This window comes from Drosophila bipectinata, chromosome 3R (assembly GCF_030179905.1).
Source record: "Drosophila bipectinata strain 14024-0381.07 chromosome 3R, DbipHiC1v2, whole genome shotgun sequence".
NCBI classification, from domain to species: Eukaryota; Metazoa; Arthropoda; class Insecta; order Diptera; family Drosophilidae; genus Drosophila; species Drosophila bipectinata.
This window is the reverse complement of record NC_091739.1, coordinates 10223130-10241500: the sequence shown is the minus strand read 5'-3', so window position 1 is coordinate 10241500 and position 18371 is coordinate 10223130. Positions and strand designations below refer to the sequence as shown.

Here is an 18371-nt window from a genome sequence, read left to right as displayed (position 1 = left end):
ACCGGAACTGGTTCACATCAACTGTGAAATAGTGTCATCTCAATTTGCAAATTGCATTTCATATAAACAAATCCCTGACCCCCGATGGATGGCATAGAGGATTTTCAGCTGAACCAGCACCAGCTGGTGTCGGAAATAAATAGGTTGATACGTAGCACCCAGGCACCGACCGACATTAATGCCCTTTTGCTGAATCAAGAGCTGCAACGCCGGTTGCACCAGGTGAGGGACAAGATCCTGCATCTTCTCCAGATTGTAAAGGCTCGCTACGACCGGAATCAGGAAATCTTGAAGCGTCGCATGCAGCCTCGATCCCGATATGGCCAGGAAAATCTTTCTTTAAGCGGTGCCATTCTGCGTAAAGGCACCTTTCACTTCAAAGGAAACCTCTACTTCCGGGATATTGATGGTCGCAGTTGCCCCAACAATGAGGACTACGATAGTCGGTGTCTAACAGAAATGTTTCCTACCGATTTCGATATGCGATCTCGGCATGTCTGGACTTTACTCGACAAAAAGAATGTTATCATGGGCATTAAACAGCAAGTAAGTTTTTCAGTTTAAAGAAGACACTAATATTCCTTAACACATCAATGGATATTCATCCAGCTGCTGGATCATTGTAAGGACCAAGATAAACCCTCAATTAAACGTAAGCGAAGACCAATTGAACGGCATGTACAATCGTTAGCTAGCCTTTTGGGTTCCGCGGACAGCAACTTTAGCATCGATTGGAATCAGATCAGTATCATTGATCTGGAGTATCGCCACTCGGCCTATAGTTGCGAGGCAATGTGGCGATTTTACCTGCACCCAGATCGCAATCGTGGAGAATGGACGCAGGAGGAAGATGATAACTTGCTTGCAGTGGCGACGGCCAACGGGATGCAGAATTGGGAAGTGATAGCCTCATACACCGATCGGCGATCTGACTACCAGTGTTTCGTTCGAATCAACACAAACCTGCGGCACTTAATCGAGCCTAGCACCGGGAACCGATGGACTGAAGAGGAAAACGACAGACTCCGGACGATGGTGCAAAAGCATTCGGTGAATGGCATTACTAATTGGAACAAAGTTTTGGAATATTTTCCAGGCAGGTCAAAGTCAACGATAATCGGTCGATACATGTATGTTCTGCATCCCAGCATTAGTCATGGTTAGTATTAATGTTTATTCTTTATTTTATTTAATCTTATTTAAAAATTGCAGCACCCTTTACCGCCAAGGAAGATATGATGCTATTCGCTGCAGTTGAAGAGTACAATGGGAAATTTAACTGCTTTCCGCGCTCACTCTTCCCAAATCGATCCCTTGCGCAACTACGAACGCGCTATCACAACACGCTGGCTCAACGGAACAAGACCGACGCATGGTCTGTGGAGGACGACAACCGGTTGATGGAATTCGTTACTGAAAACGGTACCTCCCAGTGGCTGAGCTGCGCCACTTTCCTGGGCAACCACTCGCGTACCAGTTGCCGAACCCGTTTCCTGGTCATTAAGAGATTTCTGGAACAGAACCCGACGGCATCGGTAGAGGACTTGCCGCGGCGCAGATCGCGGAAAGTGGCCTCGGTTACTGCCGAAAATTGGGCGCAGTGCTTGCAGGAATGGCAGGAGGATCCAGATTCGATCGCCAAAATGGAAATTAAACCCAAATCCCGGGCAAAAAGACCAAAGATAACCAAACCAAATAATCCTAAAATGGGAAAAGTTGAAGCAGAGTTCCATGACTACTTCAAGTATGGTTACAACTTGCAGTTGCTAACTCCAGTGACCTTTTCGTTGCCCAAAGATAAGTCGAATCTCGCCTATGCAGCCAAAGCTTTAAGTTACTATCCACCGGTTCGGCCCCAGCCCATATTAGGGGCTTCTATGCCTGAAGAACTGCAAGAAAGCTACAATCAAATGATGGGTGAACTACCGGAGGAAAGGATACATCTGAAAAGTACGCTCCTCCCGCCTAACTGGTCCACAATGATGGGATTTCGAGCTCTCTGCATTCTTTCCGGAGACTGTCGCAAGATGCCGGAAAAAGATCTTGTCTACAACGAATCCGATCCACCTATTCAGCTGTTTAGACAGAGACTGAGGGCACTCTTCTATAGAACCACTTTACTGAGTCGTTTGGAATCGCAGCTTTTCACCCAACTGCCCAGCTGCTTACGGGCGTTACCAAGACCCACACCGAAGTTTGTTCAAATGGGAGAGAACGTAAACTGTGCCTATAACACGCCAAAGGAAACCCTCAAATCGGAACCGCTGAGCGAAGACGAAACTGCTGTCACAGTGACTATGAAGGAAGAAACAGAAGTAGAGTACATAGTACCCTAGCATTAGTATTAACTAATTTTAAGCTTTATAAGTTTTATTTATTCTTTGTTTAGTTTATATCGCGTCGTACAATAGATTGTTACAATAGCTAACAAATAATTTAGAAACTTGTAGGTACTTTCATTGTGATTCACGTTTTAGCAGAAAAATCAAATGCCGGACCGCATGATCGCCAAGAAGCTGATCTTAATCTTTGAAGGCTCTTTTTATTCAAATTATAAAAATTGCACAATAAGCTCTGCCTCCTGCCTCATTGATGGGAATCAGCCATTTAAAATGGGCTGAAAACCTGTGTCTTTTCGATGGGGGACTCTGCTATTCAACTTTATTGTAATCCTTTCCAAAGCTTAGTCCTTCTGTACATTTTTTTGTCGATTCTTGCAAAGCATTTAGGCGTTATAATTAACATTATTGAAGTTGAGGCTTATTGGAAGTTGCTGAAATCCGTTTTCAGCTTGATCGTGGGCTTTTGTGGCTTGGCCAGCAGGCCGCTCCTCTGGGCCTCGGATGCCTTCTGGGCGATGTTAATCGACTGCTGCTGGCTGCGGATGGCGGCCTCCAATTTCTGTCGCAACTCCGGCGTCTGGCCCATCAGGGCCTTGAACTCCTTGGGGTATTTGGGACCGATCTTCAGGAGCCACTGCAATGCCTGATCGTGCAACTGCCTCTGGTACTTTGGCAACGTTCGAAGTCGACTTGGCTCGGCCAGGAATCCAATAAGTACGGGCACCAGCAGCGTCAGCATTTGGATGTCTGTGAAGAGGATGATGATGGAGTTTTAATATTCGGCTTTAATGGTGCTATAAACTGAACATTTTTCATCAGAAATCCAGACTACGATCGACAAACATGCAACATTTAAAGCGTGATTTTTGGTCGGCATTTATAGTCTATGTGTCGGGCTATTATAGAGGTTGGGTGCATTATAAACATCGAGTGTGCATTTTCGAGGCGTTTCAGAACTATAAGGCAGTTAACAGGTTTATAAATATTAAGTTAGAGGTTTAATTAAGGACTTTATATAGTCGGATATACTGCCCTTTAATTCTGAAACGCACTGTCAACATGAAACAGGTGAATTTTAATCAAGCTCTTCTATTTACCTTGTAGCAAGTTCATGTTTCCTAACAGGGTTTTGTTTTATAATTTTTTTATTTTTATAATTTAGTGTTTTGTTTATGATTTAGTGAGTTGATTAAAAAGAGAAGACAGAGAAAAGAGCAAAAATATAATAACGCATTTCTTTTTATCACAAAGGTGTGCACTTATTTTTTAACATTTTTGGCTGCCGTCGAAGGGTGTGGATCTAAGGATGTATTTATAGAAAAAGGACATGACATCGCAGCCTAAATGGCCAATGCAGTTTCTATGGAAATGTTGGGAGGAGCAATGGACGGGGAAGTGTTACATACTAGAGTGGAGGACGCGGTCCACTAGTTTCTCTAATAGGGTATTCCAGTATCAAAGGTCTTTGGTTCATTTTCTTGTAATCTCTTATTTTAAATAATATTAAGAGCCTGTAATGCCATATTAAGGGGTTACACGCAGTTACGTTACCCAAAAAGCAGCATTAAAAAAAATTTAAAACTTTTATACCCTTGGATAACCTTCCCATTTTTAAGGAATCCCATTACAAAAAATGGACAAAAAATCTAAAAAATATTTGGTCTCAGGATTTTGATGCAGAATGGTGGAGAATCGATCCAAAAATCGTTTAAGGTATTCCGCTTGAAAATCGGATGAGAATTTGGAAAGATATAGCCAACCCTGTGGGCCATATAGGGGACTAAGTCCTATAGCTTCCCAGCTTCCTATACCTGAACTATTGAAAATGACCTTACTTTCGTGTTTTTGAAGATAGAAAGTTCCTACAAATTCTATTCTGGGCCATATGATCCGATCTACCAAATTTCATAAGGATCGGTTGACTTAATCCCATAACTTTAGTCTATAACTTTATCAAGTAGATCCAAAAAAACCCCTCTATTCCAAAGACCTTAACCGGAATACCCCTCTTATTTAGACAAGACCATCATAAGATTAAAAAAACCATCCACTTACGATGTTGTGGCTCTGCCAGATCTATCAGCTGCTCCACGGTGACTATGCTCTCCAGGGTGACCTGCAGCTCCAGCTCGTTGGACGGCGCTTTGCTGGACTCCGCGTACAGCGACTCGATGATTCGCGGAGCCAGGGCGTGGATATAAGGGGTGGCTGTCTTCAGTTCCGCCTGGGCAAAGATGGAGCGCGTGGTCTCGATGCATCGCAGCTTTACAGACATGTGCTCCGACTGCAGGCACTGCCGGAAGTGGTTGATGCAGGGATACTGCAGCGAGGGCGTGGCCACAACTGCGGCGGGCGTGTGCAGGATGAAAACAGCGATGGCCAGCAGCATGGTGACCTCGTCCACCTTGCGCTCCTCGTTGTCGCCGGCGGTCTTCGTCAAATCGACAATGGTGGCCAGTGCGCTTTGGAGCAACTGCTGCCACTCCTCGGCAGTCTCCTCCACCTTGGCCCACTTGTGGACGCAAACGGAGCGCAGACATTGCAGAGCAGCCTTCACTGCGCTGGTATTGGCCAGGATGGTGCTATCAATGGACGACTTATTGGCGATCTCCTTCATGATGCTGGTGGTCATGTAGAGGACGGTGGGCAGAATGGCCAATGCTCCCTTCGGCGTGCACAAGTCCAGCAACTGTTCGACGCACTGCAGCCCGCTGGCCACCAGCAGACCATTGTCGTCGCCCAGCACCGAGAAGAACGACGTGCCGGTGGCCATTTTGGCGTACGAGAAGTCCAACTGGAGACCGGATCCCTGCCGTGTGGGATTCATGCTGGGAATCTGACGAACAAACAGGCAAAGACAGACCTCCAGGACTGCGTAGACGTGGGAGCTGCCCGGCTGCATGGAGTCGTCCTCGCCCAACCGCTCTCCTCTCTTCTCGTCTTCTGAGTTGGCATTGTCGTCCCGCTTCCTCTCCACATCCTCCCGAGCGGCCCTTATTGTCTGCTTCAGTATTTCCACGCAGAGAAGTTGGACCAGCAGCTCATCTCTGGTCAGAATCTGTCGGTGCAGCACGTGGCAGAGTTCTATGGTGAGTGCCCGATCCTTGACCAGCTGTCTCCTGGCCCAGTCCGAGTCGAAGATGCTGTGCAACGACCTCAGGCAACTAATAATATTCCTCGGCCGCTCGGAACTCCTCATGCTGCACAGAGCCTCCATGCAGATGCCGAAGATCATGTGGAATCGGTCCGCCGACAGGGAACCGTGCGTGATCTGGTTGTTGTTGGACTCCGCAGCAGCTTCATCGGTGTCCAGATGCCGGGCGAAGCCCTCGTCCCTCAACCAAAGGGCCGAGGCGTACAGGATGGGTGGCCAACTGGTCATGTAGTGGGGTTTCGAGGAGTTAATCGTGTCCGTGGTGTAGAACGCTCCGCCGTCGTGTGGTAGCTGAGACTGGAACTCGGCTGGGAGCAGGAGCAGGGCGTGGTCCTTCATTGCACTCAGCCAGTGGGTGGAGAGGTTGTGGAGCTCCGGCTGCACCAAGCCCAGGAGACTTTCGCCCCTGCTCTCCGGCAGATCCAGATCTGCTTCCACATTGGTCAGGGATGGGATGCCCGACTCCTGCGATTGCAGATTCAACAAAGAGGCCGGCGCCTTTCCATTGCTCAGCATGGCCACGATGTAGACTTCGGCCCAGGCCTTGAGGATGCTCAGCTTCTCCAGGGTGGCCATGGACTCGTTGTACAGCTGGGTGCTGTTGGTTTTGGACGATAGCTTGCTCAGGGAGCTCACCAGTAGCTGGTGGACACGCCGCAGATCTCCAATGTCTCTGGCCACCCCGGAGCCGATCCAGGCGGAGCAAACTTCACAGGCGGCTGCCGTCACGTGGGAGGGAGTGTCTGGAGCGAAAGCGGGTCGCAGAGCGGCTCCCACCTGAGCCTGAAACTGTTCCAGAAGCAGATGTCCAGGGAACTCCGGCTCTGGGATATTGGCGAACCGATCGATGATCTCCTGGAGCGTGCGGAGACCCTCTAGACGTAGCTGATCCGAGTCAGATGTGGCCGCCATGAAAGACATACGAATGAGTTCCGCCAAGTGAAGAATGAGGTAGTCCCCGCGAGAGCGAATCAGTTGCTGCTCCTTGGCCTGCAGAAGGTCAAAGTGCACGGGGCTGGCGGCCTCACAGCTGGCGATAATCCTCCGGACGCACTGGGCGGCAAAAACTCTGGTGGGCCAACGTGGCTGCACTGCCGGATGGGTGGATGTGTTTTCCTCCGCCCGGTATTCTGTCACATCGTCGGCATATTCCTCTTCTTCGTCATCCTCCTCCTGATCGCCGCCGCCCTCCTTGCCTTTCCCCTGATCTCCACCCGCCGCATCATCGTTGAGACCTCCCTCCACGGCCACCGTAAGGACATTCTTGCAGAGGCTCAGCCAAGAGCTGAGGTTATCCGCAGCCAGCATTTGCAGCATGGAGGTGAGAGTGTCGTGGATGTTTCTGAGCATCTCGGCGTCAGTTTCGGTGTCCAGCAGCGAGAAGAGCAGTCCTGGCAGTCCGTACTCGGTGATCACCAAGTCCGGCAGCTGCTCGGCATTGATGGTCAATGCCAACTCGCACACTTCCTTGGCCTCCCGGTGCGCCAGCTGCCGAAGGCAGGAGACTGAGGCTTTCCGGAGGATGAAATAGTTGCTGGCCAGCATGCCGACCAGCGTGGGCACCAGCTCCTCCAGTTGCAGGGACTTGCAGGCGAACAAGTGCAGCTGTTGCAGGCATCCTATTGCTTCGGCTTGAACCAAAGGATCCGAGTGGGCTTGCAGCAGCGCTGCCGAGCACAGGAACGATCCTCGCATGCTGGCCACACCTCCTTGCAGTTCCGGTCCCACTGTGGTGATTAGGGCATTCACCACGCGACCCACGCACTGATGGACATCCACATGGGCATGGGGAACAGTGAGCAAGAGCTTCAGGCTGAGCGTCAACGTGGCATCCACGTAGCCCCGGAACATGGGTCCTCCGGAGTCGGCTATCTGGGCCAGAGCGTACAGGGACCAGGCTTGCACCACCGGCGAGGCACTGTCCTGCCCCAGGGCCAACAGGATGGAGACACTGGTGCTCAAGTGCTGCGATGAGCCCATGCCGCCGACATACCGATGCAGGCAACCCAGGGCATGCGAGTGTCCCGTCCTCGTGACCACATCCCTCGCCGACTTCAGTTTGTCGAAGCTGTTCTGCGCCAATTCCGCTGTGAAGTGCGAGTCTCCCACCACCTGGGCCAATCTTCCCAGAGCTTCTCCGGCTGCACAGCGAATGGTCGAGTTGGAGCTAGTCAGGGAAGCCACTATCAGGGCAGTGGCGCTCTTGCGGACGTCCTCTTGGCCCAAGCTGGTCTTGCTGTCCGTAAGATTCTTCAGAGCACAGAGCAGTGCCGTGAAGATGTTCATCTGGACGGCCTCCTGGCGGCTGCTCTTCGCCTGGCGAATGCACTCGGCGAAGTGATCCAGCATTTGGAGACGATGCTTGTTGGCTACCTTGGGGAAAATGGTTCCGTACAGGGTAACTGCCATGTCGATCACGGCCACTCCCAGCGGCAATGGGCCGGGACACTGCTGCGCCTTGCTGATCAGCTGGATGTTGGTGGTGGATCCGACGATGGCTGATCCGGACGTTGAAGCTGCAACAGTACCGCCGGTCGATCCGGTTCCTTGGGCAGACCAGTTGGGACGGTATAAGCAGCAGGGATCGTGTTCCAAGGCACCCGAGCCAGCAGCGCTATTCGGTTGCAACTGAGGAGAAAATAAATTTTATTATTATTATAATCTTTAAGGAGATTCTTAAAAATAATATTTAAAACAAAAAAACAAAGAAAAAGAGTCCTTTCGAGACAAAATCAATTGAAATCCAAGGAGCAAGCAAAGGATTTAAAACATTAACTCATGCACAACAAAAGTATAGCTCCTCTCGAAGCTACAAAAGTTTCCAGGAATCAGGGCACTCCACTTACATGCTCGCCATCGACTTTTCGATTGGGCTCCATCTTTGGGAAAGCACAATTATGAAGAGAAAGTTGGAGAAAACAGTGAGAAAGGGTTCCACAGGGAGACAGTTTACAGAGCACACACAAGGACACATTCCCTCAAGCTATCACTCACCTGATCCTCGATGGTGCGATGGTTGGTTTCCTGCAACCAAGTGCCCAGGATAATGGAGTCATCACCATGACACAGCGTTCGCAGCAGCGAGTTTGTGGTATTGGCCGCGTTGTCCGAAAGTGTGAACTCCGAAACGAGCATACGGAGGAGATGGGTGTAGGAGGCCTCCAGAGCATTGGGTGGCAGGAGAGTGAGGGTCTCAAAGAGGCGAAGGCGCACCATGGCGGCAGGTGCCTTCAACTGAGTGCCGTAGCTCTTCAGGACAGTGGCCAAGCTGGAGAAGAACCATCGAGTTAGTTGGATGGAATAAGAGCCCCACAAACATACTCACTTCACCAGCATTGCCAGAGCACTCTCGATGGGCGTGAGCAGGCGACGAGTGATGTCCTCGGTGACGAGGTCAGGACAGTTGAGAAGGAAGCTGTGCATCACCGACAGTGCTCCCGCCCTGCCCTCCAGGGTAACTTGCCAGGTGAACGCATCACCCCGAGCCTTCTCAGACTCCAGCTCCTTGTTGGATCTCGGGAAGGAGTTGCGCCAAAGCAGAAGCATCCGTGGCAGCAAACCCTTGACGACCGGCGATCCCAGGGTCATAATGGCGCCAATCAATAGCCATCCGGCCTGGGTGCGGTGCAGCGACATGCGGCTATTCTGGGAAGCGGAACGCAGCAGCTCCTCCGCACAGTTGAAGACGACCTTGCCCTTGGTGTGGGGGATGCCCAGTGGCGAGTAGCGCACACTTCCCAAAATGGCCGCCAAAGCGCAGCTGTAGCCGGCGACGGCTTCCGGCGAGGATCGCATCTGCTCGATGGCCTCCACAAAACGGTCGATCAACGGAGTGATCTGTCCAGGGACTGCTACGCAGGCACATCTCAGGCACCAGGCGGCAGCCAGCCGAGCAGCGGCACAAGGATGCACCAAGACCGCACATGTGGCGTCGATGGCCTGCAGGGATTGGTCTCCCAACAGATTCTGGGCGGTGGTGCCCAAGCCGATCAGAAGCGAGCTCAGCTCCTGCAGGGCACACACCAGCAAGTGCTGACTGAAGAGGGTCTCCTGGTTGGAATCCTTTGCATTCTCCGGATTAAAGTCGATGGAGTTCATCTGCTTGGCGACAAGATGGACGAGCTCCTTGCAAGCGGCGCTTTGCGCCTTTTCGCCCAGCATCTTGCCAATGGTGGAGCGGAGAATGAAGTTGATGCACTTCCTCGAGTACACTGCATCCACGTGGGAGCATGCTGCCTTGGGATTGGCCACCAGATCGAGGACGTGGGCCAGGAAAGTGCTCAGTTGACGCTCCAGCCAGACGCTACCCATGAATTGGACAAAGACCACATAGGCATGGGTTACACCCACTCGCACTTCCCTGTTCACGCCCGAGCTGCCCTTGATGATCTCTCCAGTTCCCTTGAGGAACGATGCTCCGCCTCGCAGAAATCCAGACATCAGGATACCCAGAGCCTCGTCCAGCGACACTAGACGCTGGTTGGCTCCCTTCGCCGCTTGCAGGGCCGCCGCCTGGGTCTGTTTCTTCTTTCCAGTGGCCAGTTCAGCCAGCTGCTGGGTGTACGCCAGAAGAGTTCCCAGAAGCTGCGCCACGGCACAGCGCACCTCGTAGTTGCTTCCGTCGAAGGCACGGAAGCACAGGGTTCCCAAGCTCTCCAGTTCGGTTTGGTACAAGAACGGGGCACTGTAGATCATCTTGAGGATGCAGCGAGCGGCGGCCACGCGAACAGCCATCACTCTGTCCAGGAGGCAGTGCTTGGCCGCCTTGTAGATGTCCTTGTGAACGTTGGCGATCGCAGTGCCCATGCCAGCGTTCACCTTCTCCAGGGTGTGCATAATCTCGATGCGAGCCTGCGACTCTGCGTTGCGCAGCGTGCGTATCAGGATCTGGACAGTGTCCTCGTAGGTGCGACCCATCATCCTGCCAAGCTTTTCGTACATTGAGCCTAGGACGCAAATGGCGGCGCTGTTAAGTAGATTATAGGGATTAATCTTGGGTGGGATAAGATCTCGAGTGCATTACTTACAGCTTGGTCGGCAGATAGCTGGGTGAGTCATCCTTGTTCTTAAGGATGTCATTGCAGGCGTTGACAGTATCGAACAGCATGAAGGTATCGCCCACCGAGAAGAGCGTGGCCAGGGCACTGGCGATGAGCTTGCGCATAGGCGGTCCCGGTGCTCCCTGGATCCGCTCGGAGAGCTGCTGGACCAGCTTCTTTTGGCTGGCCTTGATCTCGGGCTTGGACACCTGGGGCAGTGCCTTCTCCAGGTAGCGCAGCCACTCCAGCTCGAACACCGGGCGCTTGTGCTCGGGCAGCTGCTTGAGGGCCTCCTCGTTTAGGGTCAGTGTGTGGGCTAGTTCCATCTCGGATAGTGCTTCCTCCTCGGGGTCTGGAGCAGCAGATGCGGTCGCGGCAGAATCGCTGTGAATGAACGATCTGGAAAGAGCGAAAAACAAACAAATTATAAATTGCGGAATGTTTCGTTAATTAAACTCAACATATGGGCTGGTGGATGATGGTAGTGTGGGTGGAGACTCTCGAGACTCGAGACTATGACCTTGTCATTTGATTCTACTTATTATTTGTAACAACAGCTGGCTAATCAATTATCATATTTGGAGATCATATTACTGGCATTGTTTTAAATATTAAAATATTCTTAACAGCCTCTCTATCCATCACTTAATGGATGGGGTTGGGATTGGGGTTTCCATTGAATTCTATTGTTGAAAAGTATGCATCACTCTCGCTATATATATGGCTGTGATGATGATGATGATGATGATTGTGCCCCAGACTGTGAGAGAAAAGAAACATATTCAGAATCCATCGATACACATATTGGAACTTATCGCTTGGCACGCTTCGAACGGAAGCTGCACCATCTACCACTAGAGATTCCCTCCCCCAACCCACCCACAGTCGCCCCATTTATTTCTTTTTTTTTATCCAAAACACCCACACATCCATCCATCCAGTTTCGGATGTGATAAGTGCGGGAAAGAGCTGTCGCCTTGGGCCCAATACCAGGCCGCCCATTGACACAGATGGCAAAGTCAAGAGGAGCCAAATTATTAATCCAAAACAAAGACTTTTCCTTCGGAAAATTCAAGTATGGTATGGGGGTCATGTCCTCGTCCTGCACGAAATGTTTTCCGCCGGCTATGGGTAATGGGGTGGCCGAAACAAAGGACCATAATGGGTGGGGAATGGGTGCATTACAGGACAAGACCTTGGGGAATACCCTATAAAATGTATTTTTAGTTTAAGTTTTAGATAAATCTTAAATATTAAAAATCCTATAAGCTTAAGCTTATGCAAGATGACTTCATGTCGATTCCTATGACTAATTTAACTCTTCGAGGGTGTCCCGGGCCGGGTCCAGAAAGGGGGTATCTTTAAGGGGTTCTTTGTTGTCTCCCCGCCTTTGTTTGCGGTCGCCTCGAGTGTCGCGTGTTGCACATGCCCCATACGATACACACTGAAAGGGGTCTTATAAGGGGCTGTATGGCATGAGGACACCGCACCATTGACGTCGACCAGGCTCGAGTTACATAAGACACAGCCGGGCTGCTGGACCTTTCAGCCAGCCCCTCCCCCCTGTCCGTCTCCGTCTCCTCCATAAGGAGAACAAGTAAAACCTGTAAGGTGCAACAAACGAGAAAAAAAAAGAAGTCTAGAAGCAGCCATGGAATGGAAATCCCGGCTAGACATGTCCCCTAAAAAAATAAAAACAGGGTGTCCCGTTCACCGGCGGGTGGTTATTCCTTTTCAGGGGGTGGGAGATGGTGCGTTGGCTTGACTTTTACCAACCACCCCCCAGCCACCGCCCCTCTGCATTGTTTTTTTTATTTTTTTGCTGCATTTACCTGCGCGCCTCGTAGATAACTTTGCGCAGAAATTGCGGCGTGCGTGCAAAGTTTAAGTTTTCCATTGTTTCGCCTTTTTTTTTTTTTTTTTTAAGCCATTTCTCGAAGAAAACTTTCTTCTGCAGCAGCCCGCAAACTTTCACGTAAATCAATAACTTTTCCACAAACACCAGTATGTGGTGCGGTCTTAAATCGATTGCGTTCGCGTTGCAATATCAATTATGCTATTAATTTTTCACTAGCTAGTCACTTAATGGCTTAAATAGAAAATTGGCCGAATAAGAGGGGGGGATTTAAAGCGGAACTTTTGCGGAAGAACAGGCCGAGCCAGATCCGCCAACACTTGCTACGCGCCCCGAGTACAAAAACAAAGTGAACCCGCGACTCGGCGAGAGAGTACTTTGGGCTTGCGAAAATCAAACTCAATGCACTGCAAGAAAAAGTAGGTACTCTTTTACTAATTTTTATATTTTTCAAAATAAAAAAAACGTCTAAGCCATTATTAAAATTCCTTCTCAATCAAAGTAAATAATAAAATATTTAAAATTCTTAAAAGCTTTTTTTTTTTTAAGTGTAATCGGAGAGTAGAGAGCCAGAGCGCCTAGGAGAGAAAGCAAATCATAGCAGGGTGGGCGGAGAGAAAGAGCGATAGGGTGGGAGAAAGCAAGAGAGCAAGAGCCGTTCGTTGATGACGTCGCAAATACAGCATCGCAGCTGATGCGAAATGCAACAAAAACAACAAATAGTAACCGGCTGATTTTATCGGCAATACATTAACCCGCAATTGTGTCAATGTGTCAGTTTGGCCAGTTAGTCAACACGAATAAGGGTTAATGGAAAGGAGGTGTGTCCTAGCGGGCTAGTTTAAGTGGCGTTTCCGGTCGCGAATGTGTGGCATATGACGGGGCATTTGGGGCAATCAATAAACTTTTTACTGAAGAACTAACTAAAACCTGATCTATAAAGATAGTTATTAAGCAAAAAATAGTCGTAATACATTCCATTTTTTATTGATTATTAAAGAAATCTATAAGTATATTAAGAGTTTGATTTTTTATAGTATAATGTCTGGCTTGATGGCCCCAATCCGTAAAATCATTAAAAATTCCACACAGAACTATGAGGTCCACTCGTTTCTCGACTTTATTGCGACTTATCCTAAGATCTTAGGGTAGAAACTGCATACTGGGGATGTAAGTCAACGCCTTGGAGGTGGGACTGTTCGGGTTCCCCAGGTCCTTGATGATGCCCTGGACGCGGGAAACTACGTCGCTTCGCTGGATATCACCCCGCAGCAACATCCTCTGGAAGAGAGTGTGTAGCTGTCGGGCGGACGAAGCTTGGGACAGTTCGTGGAGCTGCTCGAGCAAGTCCTCGGAGTATCCTTCGTACTTGCTGAGGTTGTTGGCCTTGGCGTCTCGCTTCAGCAGATCGTATACCAGCAGAAAGTCCACGTAGGGCTTGGTGGGTGGCACTCTCTTCTTGCCCGCTATGGAGGCACTGCTCCAGCGATCCATCGCAGACTCGAAATCGAATGCCGCCCGTCCGTAGTTGTCGTCGTAGAGCCGCAAAAAGTTGTCCAGCGATTCAACATCGTTGGTGAAGTCTTCGTTTTCCGATTGAATGTCGCGAATCAACGATAGAGGCAGCTTGTCAAAGTCCGCATCATCGCCAATCTCTCCGAAGAGGTCATGACCCTCGAGTACTTTGGCGGCTTCTAAATGGGAAGGCGGTGCAAAAATAGCGGGGTGATGCGGGGGAGTGGGCGGTGCACTTGGTTTCTCCGTGGTGGTGGTTCTTTGGGGAGTCTCCCACCAGCTCGGTGGCTGCCACCAGCCAGAGGAGGAAGATCCCGGTCGCCTGGTAGTAGTCCTCGCTCTTGTGGGCCTCGCCGTTGTTGGCGGGGGTGCACTGGTTGTGGTGGATTCTCCTCCATCGTCCGCACTGAAAGGCGGCTCCACCGTTGTGCTCGAAAGTGGCTCATACTGGAGAAGGTCTATGTAATAGGCCAGTGCCTGCATGGAGGCCGGCAGAAAGCTGGTCAGCAGGTTAGCAGGTTCAACGGGAGACGACAGGTGACCCAATAGCAGAACCACCAGCAGTGGCCTAATCACCACACTGCTGCGCATTTCTTGATCTTCTTTCCTTACTTTCTTCCGGCGGGAACGACTTGGTTTGCTCTGGGGAACTGGAGGCGCACAACTGAGGCCCGACCGACTCTTCTTCCCAGCAGCCTGTGAGCATCTGTAGTTGGCTCTCCAGTTGTATCTGTATCTGTCTGTGGAAGTCTTTGTCCCCAGTATCTGTATCTGGTTTCCAAAATGGATGTCAGTTTGCGGGTTCGGTTGTAGTTTATACACTGACTTGCGAAGGAGGTATGGACATATTGTTCTTAGTTATGAATTTATTAAGAAACTAACTTAATAAAAGGGGGTAATAGTTATATAATGGTCTTTAATAAGCTTGATAGAACAAGGAATAAAATATCTATTCTTTATTTCTCATTATCTTTTAAATTTTTATCCAGAATGTTGAACCCATTCCTTTGAAAGGGTATCCATGTCTCCATATACCGCTTCTGAATTCCCACCTGCTGCTTCGTTTTGGGGGTTTTGGCAAACTTGTTGAGTGGAGAGGCCAGCGACCGCGAGCGCGTCTTGTTGCGTCAATTTTGTAACCACCGAATGGGGATTGGGATTGGGAATGTTGTTCTTGGAAAGAGTGAAAGATGTTCCGTTGCCAAAAAGAAGAACCAGTTTTGGGCCGAGCCGTGCCGATGGGCTCATAAATATGCAAAAACTACATACAAACAAAGCCGCATATAAACCTGAATTCGGGTGCTTTATTTATTTCGCAAAAAAAAAAGGTACATCTTAAAAATGCAATTTGTAATGCAGTTTGAAATGTATTTCACTGGTTTGACAGCCACTGAATCATTTTATTGATCTGTGATAAGAGGGGAGTCGAGAGAGAAACAGCTGTAAAGAGAGCGCTAAGGAGATGCCATAACGAGAGCATGACTTCTACCTGTGAGAGTCTTTTAACCTGCTTTTGTTATTGTTTATTTCTTCTTTTTTTGGCTAGAGGAAATTTCGCTTTTTTTGAGTAAAAGGGAGCAAGGTAAACGAGTCGACATAGCGGGTTAACTGGTTAACGGGTTTCGTTCGCCAATTGGCACTCTAGAAGACATCCATAAAAGTTTATATAAGCATTTCTGTTAACAAAAATAACTACGTTAATTAGCATTACACTCTAGCCATAATTATTTGTTGACGCGTCAGAAGTATCCCACAAATACTAGCACAGGTAACCATTTCTCTACTCACACCCTAGCACCCACACTTTCATGCAAATGTTCTCCTCCAATGAATTTTGCCGGAGTTTTCTATCACAACTCACCGTTTCACTGTGTTCACTGATAAGTGTTTGCTTTAAATTGCATTCTTCACATGATTATTGCTTTGAGTTAACAGGGAAAATAGCACTTTTCACGAATTTTCACTGCTATGTTTTTCACTGATATGTAAAACTGTCCACTCGCGGGGCGTGTGGAGCTGTCCACTTGTTTTGTTGTGGGAACTGGCCACCCGCAGGTTGGTATCGGATTCCCGATAACAAAACAGCTGTTTTCTTTGCACGTGTGTTTGGTTCGTTTGTTTATTTAAGAACGCTACCTTTTTATTAAAATTTAGAAAGAAACTGTCAAAATGGCCAGGAGACCCGAGCATTCAGCGCCGCCAGAAATCGTAAATATTAATATATTAAACTCAAGATATATACTGATGATTGCAATTTATTTAGTTCTACAACGACGATGAGGCCAAGAAGTACTCCACAAAGTAAGCATCATATTTTACAATATTGTGACTATTATTGATGTGAAATTATTAACATTTTAGCACCCGCATCATTGAGATCCAAGTAGAAATGGCCGAACGTGCCTTAGAACTGCTGGCGCTTCCAGATGATGATGAATCCCGCTTGATTTTGGATATAGGCTGCGGTTCCGGCCTTTCAGGCAGCGTTCTAGAGGACAGTGATCATATGTGGATCGGAATAGACATATCTAAATCAATGCTCGACATAGCCGTCGAACGGGAAGTGGCTGGAGATGTTATCTTGGGTGATATGGGCGAGGGAATGCCGTTTAAACCAGGAACGTTTGATGGAGCCATCTCGATCTCTGCCCTCCAGTGGCTGTGCAACGCCGACAAGTCGTATCACAATCCGCACAAGAGACTACTTAAGTTTTTTACAACTCTGTTCTCTTGCTTAACCCGTACTGCTCGCGCTGTTTTCCAATTTTATCCGGAGAACTCGGACCAAATCGAAATGGTTACCTCGCAGGCAATGAAGGCGGGTTTCTACGGCGGCTTGGTTGTCGATTATCCAAACTCTGCCAAAGCCAAGAAATATTACCTGGTTCTAATGACTGGAGGCGCTGCCGAACTGCCAAAAGCGCTGGGTAAGATTTAGTTATTCTTTTTATCAATCATCGATCATAATTATTTGATTTCTTCATATAGGTTCTCCAGAAGAAGAGCGACGGGTCAACTACATTAAAAAACGCGATGCTTGTCGTGAAGCCCGCGGCAAGGCGCCCAAGAAGTCCAGGGATTGGATTTTGGCCAAGAAAGAGCGCAGACGTCGCCAGGGATTGGAAACACGTCCAGATACAAAATACACTGCTCGAAAACGCAGCGGAAGATTTTAATTAAAGTTAATTTTGTTAATCTCGTCATGAAATTGTCTATTTATTTACACATTTGAATTCACATTCTCATGGAGGCTTCCTTATTCATAATTTATTTAGCAACTTAGTGTCTTGAAAACTAAGGCCTTTCGATTCCTATCCACAAAAACAGACATCTTCATTAAAACATTAAAGCCTAAACCTATGCTTATGCCGGATTCAAGTTATACTATTCCTTGGCTACCCGACCTTGCTCCTCTCTTAACCGTTTGTGCCGCTCTTCCGCTCGCGTTTTTGGATTATCATAGGAGCTCTCCGCCAGGAACATGAGATATAATGAAACTCCGGCAAAGAGCAGTGATAGCAAAACCAAATCCGTCTGACCCGAAATCTGGTTAGCCTCTTTTTGTACTCTGATTCGTTCGTGCTTTGCCTGAGCAGCCTGTCTACGGTCGAACGACTTTCCGTAGTGGCACCGGGACCATTCGTCAAAATCGTAGATTGGAGTCCGTCCCTCGGAGTCGGCCACCTTTGACTTCTGAAAGCGGGATTTGTAGAATTTCGTTTCTGGATCGTCCTCCACGACGGGATCGGGATAATCCTGAACATTCTGTGAGTATTGTGCACCAGCGGTGTGCACAATTCCCTTGTCATACAACCTCCGCAATCTGTAGTTACCAAGCACCTCGTAAGCCTGATTGATTTCTCTAAACTTCTTAGCCGCACTTTCGCTTCCTTGGTTCTTGTCGGGATGGTAAAGCATGGAAAGCTTGTAATATGCAGCCTTGATTTCGTTCTGCGTGGATTGTTTTCCGATTCCCAAAGACTCGTAGTGGCTCATTTGCTGGACGAGAGAGGTGTGCAGGTTGCGCGCTATTACTGACCGCCAGAGCAGTAGGTGCCCGTGTTGGAACATTGTAGTTGCTCCCAACGGCTTTTCTCGCTTAATTTTTCTTATTATGTTATATCACATGAAAAACCAAAACAAATCGGATCAGCTGGCTGAACTTGAACTTGTTCACCTAGGTTGTTTTTGAATCGAGAACTTCGATAGTCCGATAACCGATTTTCCCCGCCAAATTAAAATTTAAAAAAAGAAGTAACTTAGTTTTAATTCTATTGGAGCTTACTAATATTACAAATATTTTTAAGGAAATATATTTTTCATAACATTTATTTCTATATAAATGGTATGTGATTTTCTTTCTTATATGGACTTTGTAGCGATCATATAAATATAATCTTTCTGTAATTATATGCCTGTTTTATTTTTAAAACCAATTTGAATTTTTAATCATTTATTCAGCTTAG

At 48.4% G+C, this 18371-nt stretch overlaps 5 protein-coding genes across 12 annotated transcripts; 2 read left to right on the top strand and 3 right to left on the bottom strand.

Annotated features, from left to right (window-relative positions):
- The first annotated feature begins 49 nt into the window (after positions 1-49).
- Positions 50-2368, top strand: Pbp95 (proximal sequence element A Pbp95). The gene is made up of 3 exons (XM_017234900.3): positions 50-546; positions 610-1159; positions 1213-2368. The coding sequence occupies exons 1-3, from the start codon at positions 85-87 to the stop codon at positions 2334-2336; spliced, it is 2136 nt and encodes a 711-aa protein (XP_017090389.2). The 5' UTR covers positions 50-84; the 3' UTR covers positions 2337-2368.
- On the bottom strand, positions 2353-15918 carry LOC108121003 (HEAT repeat-containing protein 5B). 6 transcript variants are annotated; one of them, XM_017234899.3, is made up of 8 exons: positions 15767-15918; positions 10524-10934; positions 8822-10462; positions 8491-8764; positions 8343-8375; positions 4398-8124; positions 3440-3460; positions 2353-3089 (listed from the first exon to the last, which is right to left on the bottom strand). In XM_017234899.3, the coding sequence occupies exons 2-8, from the start codon at positions 10859-10861 to the stop codon at positions 2761-2763; spliced, it is 6363 nt and encodes a 2120-aa protein (XP_017090388.2). In that variant the 5' UTR covers positions 10862-10934; positions 15767-15918; the 3' UTR covers positions 2353-2760. The 6 variants fall into 6 exon arrangements, with proteins under 6 accessions (XP_017090388.2, XP_017090383.2, XP_017090387.2 ...); XM_017234894.3 differs by lacking the exon at positions 15767-15918 and adding an exon at positions 12368-12724; XM_017234898.3 differs by lacking the exon at positions 15767-15918 and adding an exon at positions 11056-11071.
- On the bottom strand, positions 13439-14728 carry ImpE3 (Ecdysone-inducible gene E3). The gene has a single exon (XM_017234908.3). The coding sequence runs from the start codon at positions 14494-14496 to the stop codon at positions 13534-13536; it is 963 nt and encodes a 320-aa protein (XP_017090397.2). The 5' UTR covers positions 14497-14728; the 3' UTR covers positions 13439-13533.
- On the top strand, positions 15460-17102 carry LOC108121013 (18S rRNA (guanine-N(7))-methyltransferase). Of its 3 annotated transcripts, none has more exons than XM_070282051.1 (5): positions 15460-15487; positions 16060-16113; positions 16169-16206; positions 16267-16832; positions 16894-17102. In XM_070282051.1, exons 2-5 carry the CDS (start codon positions 16075-16077, stop codon positions 17079-17081), a joined length of 831 nt encoding a protein of 276 aa, XP_070138152.1. In that variant the 5' UTR covers positions 15460-15487; positions 16060-16074; the 3' UTR covers positions 17082-17102. The 3 variants fall into 3 exon arrangements, with proteins under 3 accessions (XP_070138152.1, XP_070138151.1, XP_017090398.1); XM_070282050.1 differs by lacking the exon at positions 15460-15487 and adding an exon at positions 15539-15673; XM_017234909.3 differs by lacking the exon at positions 15460-15487 and having other exon boundaries at positions 15972-16113.
- LOC108121014 (dnaJ homolog subfamily C member 30, mitochondrial) lies at positions 17103-18086 on the bottom strand. Its single transcript, XM_017234911.3, has one exon. It carries the CDS (start codon positions 17974-17976, stop codon positions 17290-17292), a length of 687 nt encoding a protein of 228 aa, XP_017090400.2. The 5' UTR covers positions 17977-18086; the 3' UTR covers positions 17103-17289.
- Between the last annotated feature and the right edge of the window lie 285 nt (positions 18087-18371).